A 20,337-nucleotide genomic window follows, 5' to 3' on the forward strand; every position below is an offset into this window, starting at 1 on the left:
TGTAATTTCCATTTGAACAGGAGAAATATGAGGCAGCATCTACTTCACCAACAATATACTTTCAAATAAAATAGAAATCTAATTAGTATCAGAATAAAAGTACTAAAATATTGTTGAAATCAATACAGAAGGTAATGCAGATAAAAACTCCACTGTGATTATGGAAATAGCTCTGAGGGCCAAGAAAATGAAAAATATCATTCAAAGATGCAAGCATACTAAATGAATTTCATGTCTTAATAAGCAAAAATAAAATGTAGTGCTGAAATGAAGGAAAAACATCATAAATTCAGTTACTGAGATAGTAACTTGTAAGTCATTTAAAATAATTTTGCAGCTGTCCACAAAATAATTTGTCAGTAAACTAGAGTAGTTTTTTCCTTTCTAAAGTTTAGATCAAGGCATGTTTAATATCCAGATATAAAATTTGCATTATTTTAAAGCCAATTAAATATCCTAGCACTGGTACTTGTAAGACTGTATGAGATTTAAGCAGGGGGAAATCATGGCTGGCTGAAAACACTAAACTGAAGCTAAGGTGAAATAAAGTTGCCTTTGTATACAGTCACCATATTCTGTGAATGACATGAAGTGTATAGTGTGGTTTCCTTAAATGACTATTTGTTACACAAAAGCAGAAGATTATTAGGTGTCATTCTGTGTGGATCAAACACAGTATGATTGAAGAATACTGTGAATGTTTAGTTGAAAATAATTACAGTAAAAGGTATATAGTCATGAATCTCCCTGAAAACACTACATCGAATACATTAACTCCATCTTTCTTACCACTTTCTGGATCAGTTCCGAAAGTTCTCTTTTATGAGTGTCTTTAGTTGCACTGTTGTGGCTTCCCTGACATCCTAAATCAACTCAAAATGTTTTCTTTCCATAGTGATTTTCAGTTGGAGAACAGTCAGAAGTCACACAATGCCAGATCTGGCAAATCAGGTGGGCGAGGACAAACCTTAATGTTTTTACAAGCCTATTTTATTGGACACAACTTGGCAACAGCGTTGACTGTATTATTTTAATCACACTTTGTAAAGGTACTTACAAAAGAAGGCTTTCAGAACACCTTCGGGAAGTGGCAAGAATGGCGGGATAAATGTGTTTTGGAAAGAGGAGTAGTATTTTGATGGGGATTAATGGCAATGTATCTTTTACTGTAATATTTTTTTAAAATTCACCATTTTAAAAATTAACCATATACTTTGATCAGTCCTTATACAAAAGCAGTATGAGGGATTATAAAAAAAAGTAGTCTTAGAAGAAATGACTGAACAGATCGAATCTGTCCTTGCTATATTTGATAGCATATATATATTTTGATATATGTTGTCACCCCTCTTCATGCTTGATCCCTTCTTGGACCCTCTCCTATTCCGCTGTGTCTTCATTTTGCTCAGGGTCCTGTACTGAGAACTGTGCAGCCCTGGAGCATTGTTCTGCCACCTGCGGTCCTCCTGCCAGGAACATCAACATCACCAGAGACCTCAGACCTTCAGATGCTCAAACGCCACCCAGATCTCAACAATGACAACCTTCCTTTTAACAAAACTTTAAAGTGATTTTTGTGCAAATAAAAATTTGAGAAATACTGTTTCTTTAGTAGTAGGGGCAGATAAGTGACAGCAAACTATTTCTCATAAACATTCCACAGTTTTAATGCTTGATTGGTAGCATATCAACATATTTGCAGGTGGATTAACAGAGTCATGGTACAAGCAAACTATTAGGTTCTACAGAATCAAATATAATTTTAAAGGTAACACAAACATTGTACTTGAATTTTATTTTAAATTATTTTAACTTGTTTTTTCAGCGCTAGGATGTGAACTCAGGGCCTTGCAGAAGCACTCTATCACTAATCTACACTGCCAGCTCTCTTTACCTTTTGAACATTGTAAAGGGAAAAGAAAAAAATCTTCAAAGTTCTTTGAAAATTACCAGTGTATTCAGTTATGGAGTCAGACTTAACATTTTTTTTGGTACCGGGGATCGAACTCGGGTCCTTGCGCTTGCCCAGCAGGCAGCAAAACCACTGAGCTAAATCCCCAGCCCAGACTTAACATTTTTAGATTTGAAAATTTTTTTCTGCTGTCCTTGGTTAAGTAATTAGTATCCATAATCTAAAAAATGAATGCTACAATTAAATTTGGTACCATTTCCAATTTCCTCTGTCTGCTAATCCCAATTTTCTCCATGCTTTGCAATTAAAATCAAGTACAACAGTAAAAAATGCTATGAGTGAAATAAAACTGCAACTGTCATCCATAACCCTCAACTGAATGGTTGGATCCACCCACACAACCTCTTTGTCTATATTGATTCATTGCATTCTAAGTAATCATTGCATATTTAAACTTTCAAACTATGGCTTTTGTTCTTCTATGTTTTGGGGGTACAAATAAGTTTCATTTTTAAAAATGCATTTTGATTCTAAAGCATTTTGAAAGGTCATAACTGAAAGGATGATCAGGACTGAAAGAATCTCAGACTCCAGGGCTGTCTGGTCCCAGAGTAATTGGATATGTGGCTGCTTCTGGAGCCCTTTGATCACAACGTATTGACATCTGCCATCTCCTACCTTGGGTGTCACTGATCCCGGTCAAGTACTTCTCAAGTAGAAGTACTCATTTTGATTCATTTTTTATGTGACTCAGACTTTCAAGCTAGGACATGCCCTGAAATAAATTATCCATTTCCTGTGGCCTACTGGAAGAATTATCTTATGAGAGTATGAGTCTGGATTTAAAACTTTAATTACAGGTAAAAATAATCTATCTGTATTTCACATAGTGAAAGAGGAATTGCCTCTGAAATTACTTTTCAGTCCATGGTGGCATAACTTTCTAGCATTTTGTGCATCCCTTTCTTCATGCAATCTTTTAGTAGTCATATGCTGAGTGTGTGTGAGACACTTTTTTATGCAAAGAACCAAAAGATAAACAGCTCACTTCAGGAGTCTCCTTTTAGAATAGACAGCTGTAGACAGCTTCCCCAATAAATAATTACTAAGCATTGTGATAAGAGTATATGGGATACGTGTAAATGATTCTATGGGAGGGCAGGAGAAGAAATAAATGGTTAGAAAGGGGACACTAGGTTAATTTATATTTTGTTTTGCTTAGTTACTGGTCATAACAGCTAAAATATATGATGATATGCTACTAGGGTTTGAAATTACATTTGAATCAACTTGATTTTGAATAAAAAATTTCACATCATTAAGAATTAGAATGCCACAGTTTGTAATAGCTAAAACTTGGAAACAGCCCAATTGCCCATCAGCTGGAGATTGGATAAAGAAAATGTGTAGTTTTTAAAATATAAAATGGAGTACTACTCAGCCATAAAGAATGAGAACTTAGAGACATTTATAGCTAAATAGATGCACATTGAGGTGATGCTCTTAAATGAAACAAATAGGACAGACATGTATAAATACCGAATTTCTCTAGTGTGAGAAACTGAAAGTGTAAATAAGGATCAAAAGGCCTAATAATGTGAAACAGGAAGAAAAGGTCCAAAAGGGAGGGGGAAGTGGGAGGGGTTGGGGAAAGGAAAGAAGAGAATGGAATTAATATGAGAAAAGGAAAAAATGAAAACAAAGTCTTTGTAAATAGGGAGGGGTGGAGGGGTTGATGGGTGGGCAGGAGAATGGGAAAAAAATAAGAACCAAGATATATCATGTAAAGGTGCAGATTTCCAATGATGAATGTCATCGTATTGTATACCTAAAATGTACCAATAAAATTAATTTTAAAAGAATTAGAATACCAGTAATCTGAATAAGGAGAATGCCAACTTTAAAATATAAATGGTGAGAAACAAATAGTAAAAAATAAAATATTGAAATCCCATCCAAGTAAAAATGATCAATTTTTAGGTATTTAGAAATCTTTAAAACTGAACTTTAGAAGTATTTGGTTATTCTCACTTAACAGCTATTTGGTTCCCTTAATTGTAAGGGCACAGTAATCTATTTATCATCAAAATGTGTAATTTTCTATTTGGTGCATTATTTAGATCAATAGAGATTCCAACTTGGTTCCTCTTTGCTCCTGAACTACCTCCTCCTGAATTAATTGATATGAGCTCACGTAAATGACTTTTGCTATTAGGCCGAGCTAATATTAACCCACAATTGTTTAGAAAGTAAATATATTACACAAAGACATATACTTACTGAATATCAAAATTAAGTATCAAGGATGTTTTAGTTCCCTGTGATTTGGGACTATCTGTTCCTTGCTTCCTTTTATGAGAGAGAGAACAAGAACTGTTGGATGTCAATACCTGCTGTTGTGGCCCAGGCTAGGCATTTGCATGATGCGGTTTGGGGGATCACCCCGACCACATGACCACACATCACTCATGGCTATACTTCCTGCCCATAGCTTTTCTCTCGGGCTCCACTGGGACCACTTTTCAACATTTTATGCAACACAGTTTAAGAGCCAGGCACACTTTAATGTTCCAAACTTTATTAAACCTCTACTCAAAGCTATCCTAGTATGCAAATTTCTTTAGCATTTCCTTTCTCTTTTAAAACTTATCACATTCTTCCTGGTGTTATATTTGGCTTTAATCTTATCCTCCACTCCCACCTTTATCTACCTTATTGGGACTCTGGAGGTGGACCATTTTTGTAGCTTTCATAACACCATGACCAAATTATATGAAAAATTCAGTTCTATTAAATGTAGGGTGAGTTTTTCCATCCCTCATGACAATCTGAGATCATGCCTTTGTTTATACTGTGCTTCAGCCCAACAGAGCTCTTTGTCTCATATTGTTCTCTATAGCCCTACCCATTCATTGCAGCTCAATCTAAAAGCTTTTAATTGTGCCTGAAATCTACACATGAGCCCTCACATAAAATTTCATAATATTTATTGTCCAGGTATTGTGCCATTTTTCATTTTTGCCTTCCAGCATAGTTCTCATATATGTCTACCTTCGTAAGTGGCAAACTCTACAAAGACTATGCATCCTATATTATTCATCTTTTATCTTTACGTAGTGCTGCACATGCAGCAAGTGCTCGATAAATGCTTGCTGCAGGTGTAAAATTTATGAGGAATTGTGGGACAACAACACACTTACATAGAATCAGCAGGCTTCATGTCACACTGAGCTATGTCCTGCTGCAGCATGTTTTAGGCATGGCTGACGGTAATTAGAGAGTAGGAGTTGGAGAATGAAGTCTCTGCATCCAGCTCTGTCTGATACAATAGAAACAAGCTACTGAGACATTGTGATTAATGATTTTTACACAAGATAGTTCTCTATCCATCCATTGTCTGTGACCCATTATTATGGATTCTGCTGTTTTAATTTGAAAGGACTTTTCTATTTTTCAGTGTTTCCTAATAAAATCTAGACGCTATGAACACTAATAACAATTAATACTTTCTTTTAAAATCTGTGAGCATCTTAACCAGGAAAAGTTAGAGAGGGAAAGTTGGAGAGAGGAATTGAAAAAAATGATAAGGAAATGGGGTCGTGAGAGAGTTAGGATGTTCCAAAACAAATTTCAGCTTAGTATTGCTAGGGCACAAGCTATGAAACTGTCCTGAAAACTGTGGTACAGATATGTGTAGTTCATATTTATTGGTCCTCTGGTTCCTACCTAATAATTATCTACTTCATGAGCATTACCTCCAAACCTAATGCAGTGATCATACACATTGGGATTCTGTTCAGTCATGAGAAGGATGAAATCCTGTCACTTGAGACAACATGAACAGAACTAGAGAGCATTATGGTACATGAAATAAAAGGCACACAGTGTCAAGAACTGCAAGATCTTGCTCATATACAGAAACTAGAAAAATAGATCTCATAGAAATTGAGAAGAGAGTGGTGGTTACCGGAAGTTGAAGGGTAGGGGAATAGGGAAAAATTTTGATCATTGGGTACTAAGCTGCAGTTGCATGGAAGTAAGAAGCTCCAGTGTGCTGTCACACAGGAGGGTGGGTGACGACAGGTAATATCCATGTAATGTATATTTCAAAAGCTAGAAGAAAGGATTTTGAATATTTTCACCATAAGAAAATGATAAGTGTTTGAAGAGATAGATCTGTTGAAAATCTGATTTAGTCATTACACAATATAAACATATATTAAAACATCACATGGAAATGTACAATTTTTATGTTTCCATGAAAAAGTGTAAAAATAAATTTAATTTTAAAATAGAATATTTTTTAAATGTACCCTATTTTTTCAAATGACAAAATTAAGTTTCTGAAAGATTACATTAAGTAGTTACAAAGGCCATTCAGTAAACGGAAAGACAAAGATTTGAACACAGATTTGTTCTATTTTCCCTCGATTTCCTCATCTTTAAGTAGGTGGCTTTAATTATCCAGCTGGATATACAAGGAAATGTTCTGAAGATTTAGAAATTTTTCTTTATCATGTTAGTATATTTCATAGCTTTTATGCCTGGCATTATTTCAAAAATTGAAATTTTTACGGAAAATTCAGTGCTACTCATCTTTGACTTGGATTTGGCCATGATAAAGAAGAAAATAGGACAGGAACCAAGATGGCTTATCTTCCATCTCTCATCAGGCAGAAATGTAGCTAGTGTCTGTGCCTAGGGGTAAAAAAAATGAAATGAATCTGTGATATGCAAATGATCCCTCAACTGGGTGTCTATATCTGCTGTTTACTCAAAAATGGGAACCACCAGGCCTGTGATAGATCATCTTTCCTGTGCTTGGCACCTTCCATCATGAATCCTATTAACTGCTTAAACTAACAAGGATTAATTGCCTCAGTAAGGCAACCTGGCATTGAGATGATATATTGGCCAAATAGCTTGGAATTTGGCCACTCATAAATCTCATTTGTTTGTTGATTTCTGTTTGTCTCTCTCTTTTTTGACAGATGTGTGCCCAATCACTGTGAGCATGGTGGGAAGTGCTCGCAAACGTGGGACAGCTTCAGATGCACTTGTGATGAGACAGGCTACAGCGGGGCCACCTGCCACAACTGTGAGTGCCAATTTATCTCACTTTAATCTCGTAATTGCATGAGAATCACGGGTCTTCGGTGAGGCTTTAAAGCACAGCAACTTGAATTATCTGCACACTGCATACATACCTTGATTCTGAAAAACTCAGACTCCATTGTCGTTCCTCCAAAAAGTAGCATTCTGGTTGTCAAAATTCATTCTCTCATAAGGAAGGGCCGATGTTTCCAGGGTTCCATGTTTAAGACTGGAACACAGAACTTGGATTCACCTTTCTGTATTTAAGCCCCATCTGTCCAAAGAGATTATGCGGACAATGTTATCAGTGGTATTTTTCTGAGTGACCCTCATGTATCAGTTCATCAGAAAGGGACAGACAGAGTATAATTTGAATACTTTGTTTCTGGGCAATGATTGCTTTATGCTTTAACTCAAGTATTTGTCCTTGGATGTTTTGGTTTTTGTTTCTTTTTTATATCAGAGAAATGAGTCAGAAAGTGGAATGTAGTCCACTGAAGTTGTATATCTAAGCTACAAAAAGGCATGAGAAACCAAAACTTTAAAACTATTAAAAAGTAATGTACAAAAATGACTAGTAAAATATAGCTAACACTTTCTTTTATATATCTTTATCCTGAAAGATTAAATAAAAAGTAATCTTTAAAAATCAAAGCATAGTAAATATATAATGATATTAATTACTCAGTAATGCATTGCCATTTTACAAAGCACTTTTCAAAATAGATTTGCCATCAAATATATAGTTGAGACAAGAGGATCATGCGTTGTATAGTGTTTGTGTGTATGTGTGTGTATATGAACAAGTGTATGTGAGTAGGGAGGAGGAAAGGGAGAGAAAAAGAGATCCGGCCCTCGCTTATGTGCCCAAAGATATACATTGCCCAAAGAGCACATACACTGAAACTCTAATATCTAAGTCCTCTAATTATACAGCTTGATTTCTCTTTCACTTTACTTTCAGGAAATGTCAAGCAAAATAGTCCCAGACTAGTTGTAGGAACAGTGAAAATGCAGTATGATTCTCTCAGCCTTTCCATATTGTTATTTGTAGCAAAGTACAGTAAGAAATCTACGTTTAGAATGTGCTGTAATGCATAAACTAAGAAAAACTGTAACTTAGTTTTCTTCACTTATCAATGTTTTACAAATATTTAAAAAATATTCCAAAGAGACTTTTAGAAAAACTAACACTAGTGGGAAGATGTTTAAGAATCAAACCAGACAGGCAGTATATAGAAAAGTCTTTGCTTGTTTGTTTGTTTGTTTTGGTACTGGGGATTGAACTCGGGACCTTGTGCTTGCGAGGCAGGCAGTGGCACCACTGAGCTAAATCCCCGGCCATAGAAAAGTATTAATGAATAAAGAACAAAAGTGATTGGTAATGAAATTGATTAAAAGAGAGGATTTATAACTAAAACTGTTTCTTATTAACTGTACCAAAATATTGGCTTTTAGTATATGGTGTTCATTATATGAATTATGATACTCAAATAATTTACTTTGGTAAACAGGGACCTTCCTCTCATCGGTATACCCAGTATATGTTATCAATACTATGTTTAATCTTAGGAGATCTTGTTTCTGAAATATAAAAATGATAACTAAAGACAAAATCAAGGAACTGGTGATGGTTACAAAGTTCTACTTCAGTGATTACTTTGATGTTGAACTGAAAAGTTTATGATATTTTTTTGGGGGGGGTACCAGGGATTGAACTCGGGACCTTGTGCTTGCAAGAAGCTCCTCATTTTAAAAAATAGCTATTTCCATCATTAAACGATACCACCAAGAGAAAGAGTCTTAAAAATACTTGTTACTGGGCCGAGGATTTAGCTCAGTGGTTCCGCCGCCTGCCTCACAAGCAGAAGGACCTGAGTTTGATCCCCAGTACCAAAAGAAAAAAAAAAAAAATACATGTTACTGATGGAGTAGTTGACCCTTGGATTTTAAGAGTAATAACTGCAAGTCTCTCAAACTCATGTTTGAGTTTGGTTCCAGCTGCCAGCTCTAAGTGTAAAAGAGGAAAATGATCTCATGTTCCCTTGCTCTTTACTACTTTTCCTTGTTCCATTTGCTACGATGCTATAAAAAGCCTCATTTTTTTAAAATAATGCAAACTTGATCCGTTGATGGCTTGCCTAAATGAGGTGAATATCCTAAATATCAGGTATGTGTGTAAACAGAGGTTAAAAGATCGCATTCATGATTTGAGAAAGGGTTTTGTTTTGATGAATATCCCTCATAGCTTATTGAAGGGATTTATTTTCCTAGAAAAAGATTTGACGCATCTCTTAGTACTCTCGTGGATTAGGTAAAAATTGAGTGTCTGGGACAGCCCATAACATAATGTAAAAAGATATATTCCTTCAAGTTTGACACAGAATGGAAAATTCTGCATTGGTGCAAAGTCAGAGGTTACATTCATAGCAAGAGCATTGACATGGAAACACACTGACTTCTGGTGCTGGCTCTGAGTACAACATGCTGTGTGCCTGGCTAGGCATCATGTGAGTTCCCTAGAACTCTTCTTACTCCCATTGACTCAAGGTTGCTGATGGCTCTTAAACATCAGAAGGCCAGCAAGCTGCTGGCTCCAGTTACTTATTGTTTTCTGTGGTTTTGAACCTAGTTAGTGTTATAGGTTGAGCACCACAATCAGAAAATCCAAATTGCTCCAATATATGAAACTTTTCATTACTGACATGGCACCCCAAATTTTAGAGTCCATAGCATTTTGGATTTTACATTTCAGGATTAGGGATGCTCAACCAATAAGATCTATGCAAATATCCAAGACAAAAATAGAAAAATTTTGAAATCTGACACATTTTTTATCCCAACCATTGTGGATAAGTGATCCTCAAGTTAAGTATTTTACCTCATTATTTATTGCAAAACACCAAGAATTCTTTTTGAACAGAAACTATTCCAGTTTTAAATAGTGATATTCTAAAAAAAATAAAATAAAGCAGTCAACTAAAATCTAAAGTTTAGAAAACTAAATATAGAGCTTCAAACATTACCTTTAGGCTACAAAATGTTTTAGCAGGTTTCCTACACTGGTACACTCTTTTTTTTTTTTTTTTTTTTGGTACTGAGAATCAAACTCAGGACCTTGTTCTTGGTTCATTCTTGATCAGGATGAGATCACAATTTTTTGACTGATGTGTAACCAGCCATTCAAGCTAGGTGAACCATACCAGCTTTTTGGTTAGATCACACTGCCTAGCCTTGGCTGTACTATTCACTTACGGCACCTGTGGCCATTTAAACTGCCTAGGCTCCAGTTTGCTCCTTTATGAAATGGATCCAATCAGTACCAGCACCCACCTCAAGAAGCCATGGTGAGATTAACTAAGATGATTTAAAGAAGGTTCTGGGAAGAACTTCATCATAGATAACACTTGATATGTTTTCAGCATTTCATCCCTTTCAGCTGAAATTTCTCCTTTGCTCGAAACTTCCACACTAGTAATTGTATCACACAATGTGTCACTTAATTTCACGTCACCATCCATTGCTTGCTACCATTTCCATGGCAGGTCTGAGGCTGAAGACCATGATTGGTTCCCATAGTACTTTCTTCCAGAAGAATTGAGCAGCATTGAAGTTAGACTAGATGCCCCTTAGATATATACCTAATTGTTTGTTTATAAATGGAGATTTTCAAATGAATTGTACACAGAGTGTAGAGGACATACATGGAGACACCACTCCCCTGAAAAGTCAAGATGTCATCCTTTGGTGAGGAAATCTCACCAGGAAAGCCGTAGATCACTGTAGGTGGTCCCTTTCCTATGAAAGGGCAAACCAGGTTTCATTGTATAGAAGAGGATAGTCTGTGACAAGATGAAAATACAACTTTTTGCAGTGTTAAAAATTCTTCTTATGTAGTTACTGTATTCTCAATGAATTTCTAAGGACTGCCTAGTAGTGTATCTGAACATAAAAATGATGAAAAAGAGAGTAAAATGATCCTTTGAAATATTTTTGTTATATACCAACTAATCAGTGCTTCACCCTTCAGCAGCATAAGATTCCATCTTTCTTGTGAGTAGAGCTTCAAACATCTTCTTCATGTTTACAGAGACAGCCTTTTGTCTTAGTGATGCAGGATAGACACTTTCAGTTATCTTCAAGCTTACTTTTCAAGACTCCACATGTTCTTTACGATCTAATTTTCATCTCATTTTTTCCACATGTATTCCTTATGCTTTCATAATCATGGCCCTAATTTACATAAATTAAATTCAAGCAGCTATTCCTTATGTTAGGGCTCGATGGATATTTTTTCTCCTTAATACAGCTATAACTTTGATTTATGAACTTAATTTGTTTTACAGTTTTGGGGAATATAACTACATTTGTGTTTGTGTGAGGAAGATGGCCATGGTTGTGTTTGTCTCCTGGTACAGAGTTTGCAAATAGAAGAAAAATTTTGCCAAATGCTTTTGAGAACCTAATTGTTTGTGAACAGAAGCATTTGTGAACCGAGGTATTATTCTGTGACTACATCCCACCTAAGACCCCAGTCAGTTTTACATATAATATTACTCTTAGGTAGAATTGCCCTAAACTTCTCTAGAATATCTTCATGATATGATAACAAGAACAAGGAGGGTAAGGGATAATATTTTGGTATTTGGCAAAGACAAGCAATGTTTGGGGATGGAAATTTACAATAACTTTGAAATGATAGACATGCATTCTGAGAGAAAATGTTTTTCCAGATATCTTTTATTAACAGTGGACATCCTCAGTATATAGACATGATATTTCTACTGGTAATAATGGGAGATAAACTAGATGACCTATAAGAATCTGTTCCAATTTTTAAATTACGGGAGTATTAATGTGGCTGCATCCTATGGTTTAGATCCAGAATGTCCCCCCAAAGCCTTCATGCTTTCAGAGGAGGAGCTTTTGGAAGGTGATTGGATCATGCAGGTGTTATAGCTGAGTGTGCTGTTAGGAGGTGGGCTGGATTGGAAGAGGCAGTCACTGGGCTCATGACTTGGAAGGGTCTATATCCCTTCTCAGAGCCTCCCTTCTCTCTCTGCTTCCTGGCCACCACGATGTGGGCAGCTTTCCTCCATGGCATGACCTTCCACCATGCCCTTTCTGCATTTAAGCCAGCCAACCATGGACTAACATTTCTCATACTATGAGTAAAAATAAACTCTCCTCCTTTAAATTATGGGTATCAGTATTGTATCTCAGAGGTGGGAAAGCAATTAAGATACTGTACAGCATATGTATAAAATTTTCACTAGCCAGTGTTAGAGAAAAATTTAAATATATAATGACAACTGTTTTATGTGCTGTTGTTTGAAGCTATTACTCTAGGTCCATAAATTTGTAAACCCTAAATGGCACTACACCTTACCACTGCATATGTGAAAAGTGGAGTCAACTTCAGTAGCCCACACCGTGTTCTTTATGACCCATTATACCCACAAGTACTTTAATTCAAAACATAATTTTTAAAAAGAATATAATCCTACCTGCTTGCTGTATCACACTCACCACAAACACTTAGATTTACTAGCACTAAGAAATGTGTCCTTTTGAGTCTAGCACAGTTTAAGTTTCGGTGATGGTAAGTTGGAGTTTAACACTGCTACAAAAGCAAGCTGTCATTGGATTGAATAATGCTGTGCATCTAAGAGAAACTTTAAGTATTTAGCCTTCTAGAATTATACTCCATGAGATATAAGTTCAACTGGCTTGCAAAGTACTGCTTAGTATGGCTGTGGCTTTAAACTAGTTTCTACTGTACTTTTCCTCTCATTCACCCCCTCTTGGTCCTATTGACCTCCTTTGATTTCTGATGCCTTCCTGCTTCTTCCTTCCAGTGCCACTGCCCTCTCCTTAGGACTTTGGCACATCCTCCCTCTCTGCTTTGCTGAATACATTTCTACTTGTCCTTTAGATCTTAGCTCAATAGTCATTTCCACAGAGGTTTTCCATGACCTTGTAATTAGGATAAATGTTCTTAGTCTCAGACATACAACTCCCTTTGAGTGATGGTTGTGATTTTGTTTTTATTATTTGTGAGTCTTTAATAATGTGGGTTTCTTCCCTTGGACTATAATTTCTGGAAGGAGATGCTGCCAGGTTTTTTCTACCATTTTATACTCCGAGCCCACCTAGCCTACAAATGTTCAGGGGAGATGCTGTGAAACAAAAATGCCAGAGAATGTAGGAGCTGTTTCTTATTTTTTGTAAATCAATGCCCATTATACAAATTTAGGAAAATAGCAAAACTACAAAGACAGAGAGTAAAGCTAAAGGGGAAAAAGAAAATAAAAAAAGGAGAGCAAAGAATAAAATATGGATTACTGGAAGGCAGAAAGCATAGTGACAGTAATAAGAGCAGAAACAACCCAGAAGGCATAAAATTATTGAGAGAAGTCGTATGGAGGAATGGAGTGTACCAGCAAACAAAACTATACATTTCAAATAATCTTTGAAGACAGTACTCTGCCATGCTAAGTGACCATATCACCATTCATTAAAGTAATGTGTGGGAATAGAGAATAGCAAAGTAAGGTACAACAAAAATGATGACTTACATCATAGAATGAAGGAAACTGCTGTACTGCTTGATTGTCTGAGCTGTTTGAAAATAGAGATATGCATAAATATTGACTAGGAAATAACAAGTAAGTTCAGTTTCAATTTGATGCAAAATTTAAATAAGATGAACATTGCAAGTTTTTGTTTTACCATACCGCATTATGTATACTTTTGGTACAGGGTAATCATACAGAGAAAAACACTCAGGGTCTGAAATCAAAGGTTCTGATATCAGATCCTCAGATTCTCAGGCTAAATGGCCAACCTCATTTTTTTCCCACCACATGAGCTTTCCGAGTTTTAAGACAGAGGCTGTCTCCCATGCATTATAAATGTTTCCTCAAATATTCTTGGCTCACTAGTATGGATTTCACTCTTGCCCACAGGGTGAGGTCTGCTCTTCCAGTATACCTGCCCAGGTTACTGGCAGCAAAAAACTAACAAGCATTCAAATTGAATCCTCTTCCCCCACACAGCTCTCTATCTCCAGCCTCCTTTGTGCTCTCTTGGCTTTCTACTTTTGGACATATCACTTTACTTCTCTGAACTAAACTATCCTCTTAGACAGTAAATGAAATATTGTTCCTTGAGGCAACATAAATTTAAAAACATCCTTTTTTTTTTTTGAGACAGGGTCTCACAAAGTTTCCCAGGCTGGCCTCAAACTCATATGCTCCTGACTCAGCCCCTAAAGTAGCTAGAATTACAGGCATGCACTACCATGCCTTGTTTTACATCTTAATTTTTAAGAACTTGTATAAGTAACTGATTCTCAAGAAGCATCCAGCTGAAGTTTTCTCTGATTGTAAGTTGTACAAGGATACTTCCATTGACAGGCTCTTCATTCAGTATATAGACAATATTTTTTTAATTAATAATTATCAAGGAAAAGATTGCAGATGGTCTGAATCTTTAAGCAAGTGTTCCTCAAAAGATACAAGGTTTTATCAGGAAACAGAACAGCTATACCAGCCGATAATATATGCAAGAGTGCATTTGCTCTTTCTAACCTGGACATGGTATTAAGGAAGCAGATTGTACTTCTTCATTATCAAGTGAACACCTTCCAAATTCTTCCATTTTTAACTCATTTGATCCCAACACCATACGCTACTTCAGACGCGCAGTGTCCCTGTCACTAAGCAGTGGCTCTGAGACACCGGTGTGGGACCACTGGACAGAGAGAGCCTACATTATTGCAACCACACAGTAACTTTTCATGCATTCATCAGTACCTGGAGTGCTGACTGTATTTTCCATACGGGATAGATGCTGGAGGGTGGGTAGAGGATGGAAGAAGGCAGAATTAATGGAAAATTGTGCTAAATACTCATTCCAAAAAGGGTATAATTTAATTAAAATTAAAAATCCTTATAACCATACTTCATTTCCATATCTCTGGTTCATTGGAATAGTGAAATATGGATAAGTGTACCATATGCTCACTTTCTATAGTCTAGTTTGATTTTTCTCATGTTTAAAAATATCAGTAAATGTAGACACATGGGGAGAACACACAAATATTTAATGTTTCATTATAATTTCTGCAGTTTTGGGCAATTTTAAGCAACTATTTTATCTTTTCAGCTTAGACTTTCCAATTACATTTACTTTATTTTTGTCTTTTAGTTTGTTTTTCCCTTACCAGGTAGGAAGAAATCAGGATTAGGAAGTGTAACCTCACCATGGTGCTGAGGCGAGATCATAGCTTTTGTTAGAATGTGCACAATTAAAATAATAAGAAGCCCTTGCTGGGCTGTGTGTTTGCTGGATAAGAAGCTCACTTCCTTGCCACCACGAATGCATGTGGGGGAGAGGGAAGCAATGACAGGTGGTATCACTTCCAGAAGTCACATGTATTACAAAAAGAAACAGTCACCCTACAGCTTCTTTCCTTACCCTGTCACCTGGCATCTACAGATAAGAGAGATGGAAAGAAATGGAAAAGTGCTACCTGGGTAGAAATGTTGGAAGAGGATTTAAAGGCCATTTTGTCTTTCAGCCACAACTAAATAAATTACATTGGATTAAAATAGTGCAGGTCATTTGGAGACACAGAGCCTAAAGACCTTTACTTTTCTAAGGCAGCCCAAATTTCAGATTAATCCCTTCTTTCATGCCTTGCTTTGGAACCATGGCTAAGATTAAAATACAAAGAAAGTATTTAATTTCATTTTTACAAAGGCTCTTTCAATAGTTTCAAAAATATATTTCTTCTCTTTGAGCTTTTGCAAAAAAAGTTGATCTGCAAATGCATATTAAAAAGCAGTGTGCCGTAGAGACAGGCTGTGATCCTGTGAACTTCTCAGAGGCTAGAAAATGCCAGAGCTGGGTCTTTAGGGAGTTGGCATTTTTCATTAAACTCTCCTGTAGCCTGAGTCCCACTGCAAGTCTCTTCCAAGGTTCTGAGCACACAGAGGAAGGAATAGAAAACGCCATCTCTATACATTTGTCAAATTGGGTTATAAGGAAAAAGAATAGAAGAAAAGAGTCCAGTTTAATTTGAATATATGAAAGGAAATTTCGGGGAGGTTTGTCTCTATGCAAAGAGCAGAAAGCATTAGAGTTCAAAATAGCTTGCACCCTTCCTTTGATCTTTTTAACTTCTGCCAAATCAAACTACGTTTTGCTTTTATATTGAAATTAGTGACTAAGTTTCTATTGCAAGTCTTTAGTTTTTCAGACACTGTGTATAGGATTGTCTCTAATTCATAGATATTTCTAATTCATTCAATAATATGCATCTACTTTACATAACTATATGAATACAGAAGTACAGACAACGGTTATTCCCTTATGGAGTAGACAGAGTAGTTAAAGAAGAAACAGGATAAATAGTTAGGAAATATTAATATATTAGTAGAAAGTAGCAGATGTTTATGAGCCAAACTGGTGTCATGTCAGTATGTATAATGAGAGAGAGAGAGAGAGAGAGAAGAGAGAGAGAGGGAGAGAGAGAGGCCAAGATAGAGAAACATTCAAGTAGAATCAGAATTCTGAACTAAATGCCTTTCAGGGTTCTTCAGAGAAACAGAATTAATTGTTAAATATTCAGGAATTTCATGAGTTGATTGCTGAACGGAGGTAAATCTTGACAGTTTGAACCAGGCCATAGTGGGAGAATTTTTACCATAGAAATTGGCAGACCCTGTAAATTAAAAATGTAGAGCTGGTTTACTATCCCATTGTTATGATTTGGGGCCAGATGTCCCCCCAAAGCCTTATGTGGTCATAGGATTGATCTAGAGTGTGTGAAGCTAGAATTAATCCATAGTGCAATGCTAGGCTCAAGGGCACTAGGATTAAGGATGTGAGGGCCACCCACCCTAATTAGTCTGAATCGGATAAAAAGGGAAGAGAGACACTGTTAACCTTCTCCTTGTTACCTTTGCTGCCTTGTGGTGCCATGTTGTTCCTGCTCTGGCATGCCTGTTTGTCATTCCTGCCTTGGAGTTGGCTGGTTATGGACTGAAACTTCTACGAACTGTAAGCCAAATAAACCCCTTCTCCATTAACTTTGGGTGTCCCATATCTTGTCTCAGCAACAAGAGAAAAGTAACTAACACACCCATACTGCCTTGTGTCATGATTTAAAAAGTAAGCATAATAGCATATGTAAGCCAATATTATTGTGAAGGATATAGTTAATGTGCAAACCATGTAGTGTAGTGTCTTGGTTATTTTCTTCATTCCTGGGACAAAATATCCAAGACCCACAACTTAAAGAAGGAGAGGTTTATTTTGGCTCACAGTCTGTAGAGGTTTCAGTCCATAATCAGCTTGGCTCCAAGGCAGGGCAGCAAGACAGAGAGGCATGGCAGAGGGGAAGCTGCTCGTGGAATGGCTACAGGAAGCAAAGAGAGCTCAAAGGAGGAGGGAGGAAGATGGATCCTTCCAGGATATGCCCCAGTGGCCCACCTCCTCAGAAATGCCTTCACCTCCCAACACCACAGTTAGCTATAAACTCCCCAGTGGACTACTCCAGTATCACACACATACTATGATCCAGTGACTTCCCCAAGCCCCACCTATGAGCACACGAGGCTTTCGGGGGGACATCTAGATATGAACTGTAACATGCAGTATCTGTAGAACAGAGGAAGATATTGGCTCTGCCAAAGGAACAGCAGGGTGCAGAGTTGGGCAACAGAGAGTTAGCTAAGGGGGTGGAGCTCTTTCAATGCCTCACCATCTAAGTGTGGCTTTGGAGCTAATTCTTCCCTGCTCTTTTTTTTTTTTAATCATCAAACAATAGTTTTTAGAAGAAAGCAAAGCCATAAATGATGGAAGTCATGTATGGGCTACTGACTCTTGATTATTTCTGAACAAGGAGGAAATGTGAGGCTTCCAAACAATGTTCAGACACCACTTTTGAACAACCATTTGGATTATTTGATCCTTCTCCCTCAACTGTCAACATTTTCTATGCTGAAAAATGCAATGTCAGTAAAAAAAAAAAAGCTACAAATAAAATAAGTGATAGTATTTTTGCTTTACTAAAGAGTGCTTCAACTGCAGTGGTATCTCAGTTCATGAATTCAATCTGTTCCACGATTCTGGGGAAGATGGCCATGTTCATGTTTGTCATCTGATGCAGAGCCCTCAAAGGGAAGCAGACTTTCTGTTTGCAACCAGAAGCATTCTTAAACTGAGGTATTACTGTATTTAGCTGACAGTACAATCTTGGTTCACAAACCAAGTTTTCAGATCGCATTGAGATTGTTAACCTAAACCTGGCAGGAGAGGCTTCCTCCCTTTGGGATCTTTTCCAGCCATAACCCATGTGTGTCAAATTCATAACTTTGAAATCAACTCCTGTGTTTGTTTGCCAAAAACTTCCTATGAGAAAAAGTTACCTGTAATGAATCTCATTGCTTTTTACCATTCACTTGACGGGACTCTGAAGACTACATTATTGGTTCCTCTTTTGTTTTATTTTTTATTTCTTTTGACAGAATCACAGTGAACAACACTCTTCATTCATTCATTTTGTTGTTGCTACTGCCTGCTGCTTTCCTCTTCCTTTCTAATCCCTCCAACAAGAGTATGTTGGATTATTGGCATCTGGAATGAAGTATTTTATCCTTCTAAATGACATCCTCCTGTTAGATTTGAATCAGAAAGAAACAAAATTTCCTATGGAAAATGCAGCAGTTTCCAAGAAAATTTTGCTGTTGGACTTTTGGGGTTGTTTTCATATCTGACTTCTTTCAAATTCTTGTGGAATATTTGATTTGAAAATCTTTTAATCTAGCCAAGTAAATATGAAATACTACAAATAGATATGGATTTGACTAAAGAATATAATCTCATTTTTAAGCAAAGTGAAAAAAGATCCAGTGCCTTGCAGTCCCTTGGTCTCATATAATTTTGTCCCAGAGCTGGGATGGTAGCTCCTGTCTACAAAATATGCCTGCCCTACTCTTGAAAGACCTTTCTTGTCACCACAGAGGCCAACACCAAATGTGACCAAATGCTAGACAATGTTGGCACCTACAGAATTGCTGTCATCACTCATTAGCAAGCATCAAAGTGTCCTAATAATGTACTCTGCCCTTATCCAAGCCTGTTGAGATATCAATTAAATATACCTTGCTTTGCCAAGTCACGTGAACAACTTTCACTCTGCTGGAGAGAGCCAAGGGAGGGCCTCCAGTTGTACTGGACAAAGAAACACCTCTAGCAGTTTGGCCAGAGAGAGGAAAATTCTTTCCATCCATATTACAGCAATAGAAATCAGAGGTCTAGAAAAGCCTGTGTGTGTTCTCTACCATATGGTTATCTGTTGCTGCTTTTCCCCACTGAGAGAACATCCAAGTATCCAATGGAAAACGTGTCCTGACTCAGAAAATGCTAGGACATCAAGGCTTCATTATGATGTGAGTGATATCAATGTAGACTTCCAGAACTCCTAAGACTTGGATTTGGACAGGCTGGATTCACTGTTTTTCAGAGTTCTAAACTGTCCTAGCTAAGACACTTACGGAGAGCTTTGGTAATTCATTGTCTCAAAGAACTATTTTTCTCCTTTTTAGCTTTGTTTTAAAATTAAAGTGATTTAATCCATGCTAGAAAAGAAAAGAAAGTACCCTGAACTTCCACTAGAGTGAGACTCTCAATTAATGAAGACTCTCTTGCTTCCTTGTGGAACAGCAGTTGGGGGCAGGGGATTGGAGTGGCACATTTCTATTAGATGTCCTGAAATACGGTAGGTAGGAAACTTGAGGCAGCAGTATTTGCTGCTTGGTTGTTAACCAGGCATCTACTTCTCTATGATTACTTCGTCTGGCGGGAAATCCTGAGCAATTACAGCACATTTCTCCTTTCAGCTAACCATCTGGCTGACTGGCCACAAGGCATCATGCCAAAGGCTGCTGAGGAGTAACAGGGACTGGGAGGGTACGCGGAGTCAGTGATGGCTGAGCAACTGTGGAAGAGTCCTCTTCTTCTCCTAGTTGCTACATCTCCTGTTCATGATGGTTTCTCCTATTACCAGATAAAAGGTACCCGAATCCTGTTGCTCGAAACTTTCTTCAACTCGGTGCCATTGCCTCAACTCCACTGGAAAGAGATCATTTTTTATTGAATTTCATTTCTATAGCCTACACTAGTTTTTTGGGCTAACACAAATCTTATAAATAAAATTAATGATACAGACTGATTCAAAGAGCAGAAATAATTATTGAAGAAGAAAAATTTATTCTGAAGTTTTTGAATGCTACTAATGATCAAGGAAGATTTTATTAATA

General features: G+C 37.0%; 1 protein-coding gene across 3 annotated transcripts in view; it reads left to right on the forward strand.

Annotated features, from left to right (window-relative positions):
* Window positions 1–20,337, forward strand: part of Cntnap2 (contactin associated protein 2) — a 2,081,788-nt gene that overhangs the window by 1,198,427 nt on the left and 863,024 nt on the right. For all 3 annotated transcript variants that reach the window (XM_087207769.1, XM_004860475.3, XM_087207768.1), the window contains one exon: window positions 6,904–7,010. In XM_087207769.1, the coding sequence (XP_087063895.1) occupies window positions 6,904–7,010 (107 nt within the window). The remainder of the gene's footprint in view (window positions 1–6,903; window positions 7,011–20,337) is intronic.

This window comes from Heterocephalus glaber, unplaced genomic scaffold (genome assembly GCF_053883595.1).
Source record: "Heterocephalus glaber isolate CG9 unplaced genomic scaffold, H.glaber_assembly_v1.0 deba00000818, whole genome shotgun sequence".
Classification (NCBI taxonomy): Eukaryota; Metazoa; Chordata; class Mammalia; order Rodentia; family Bathyergidae; genus Heterocephalus; species Heterocephalus glaber.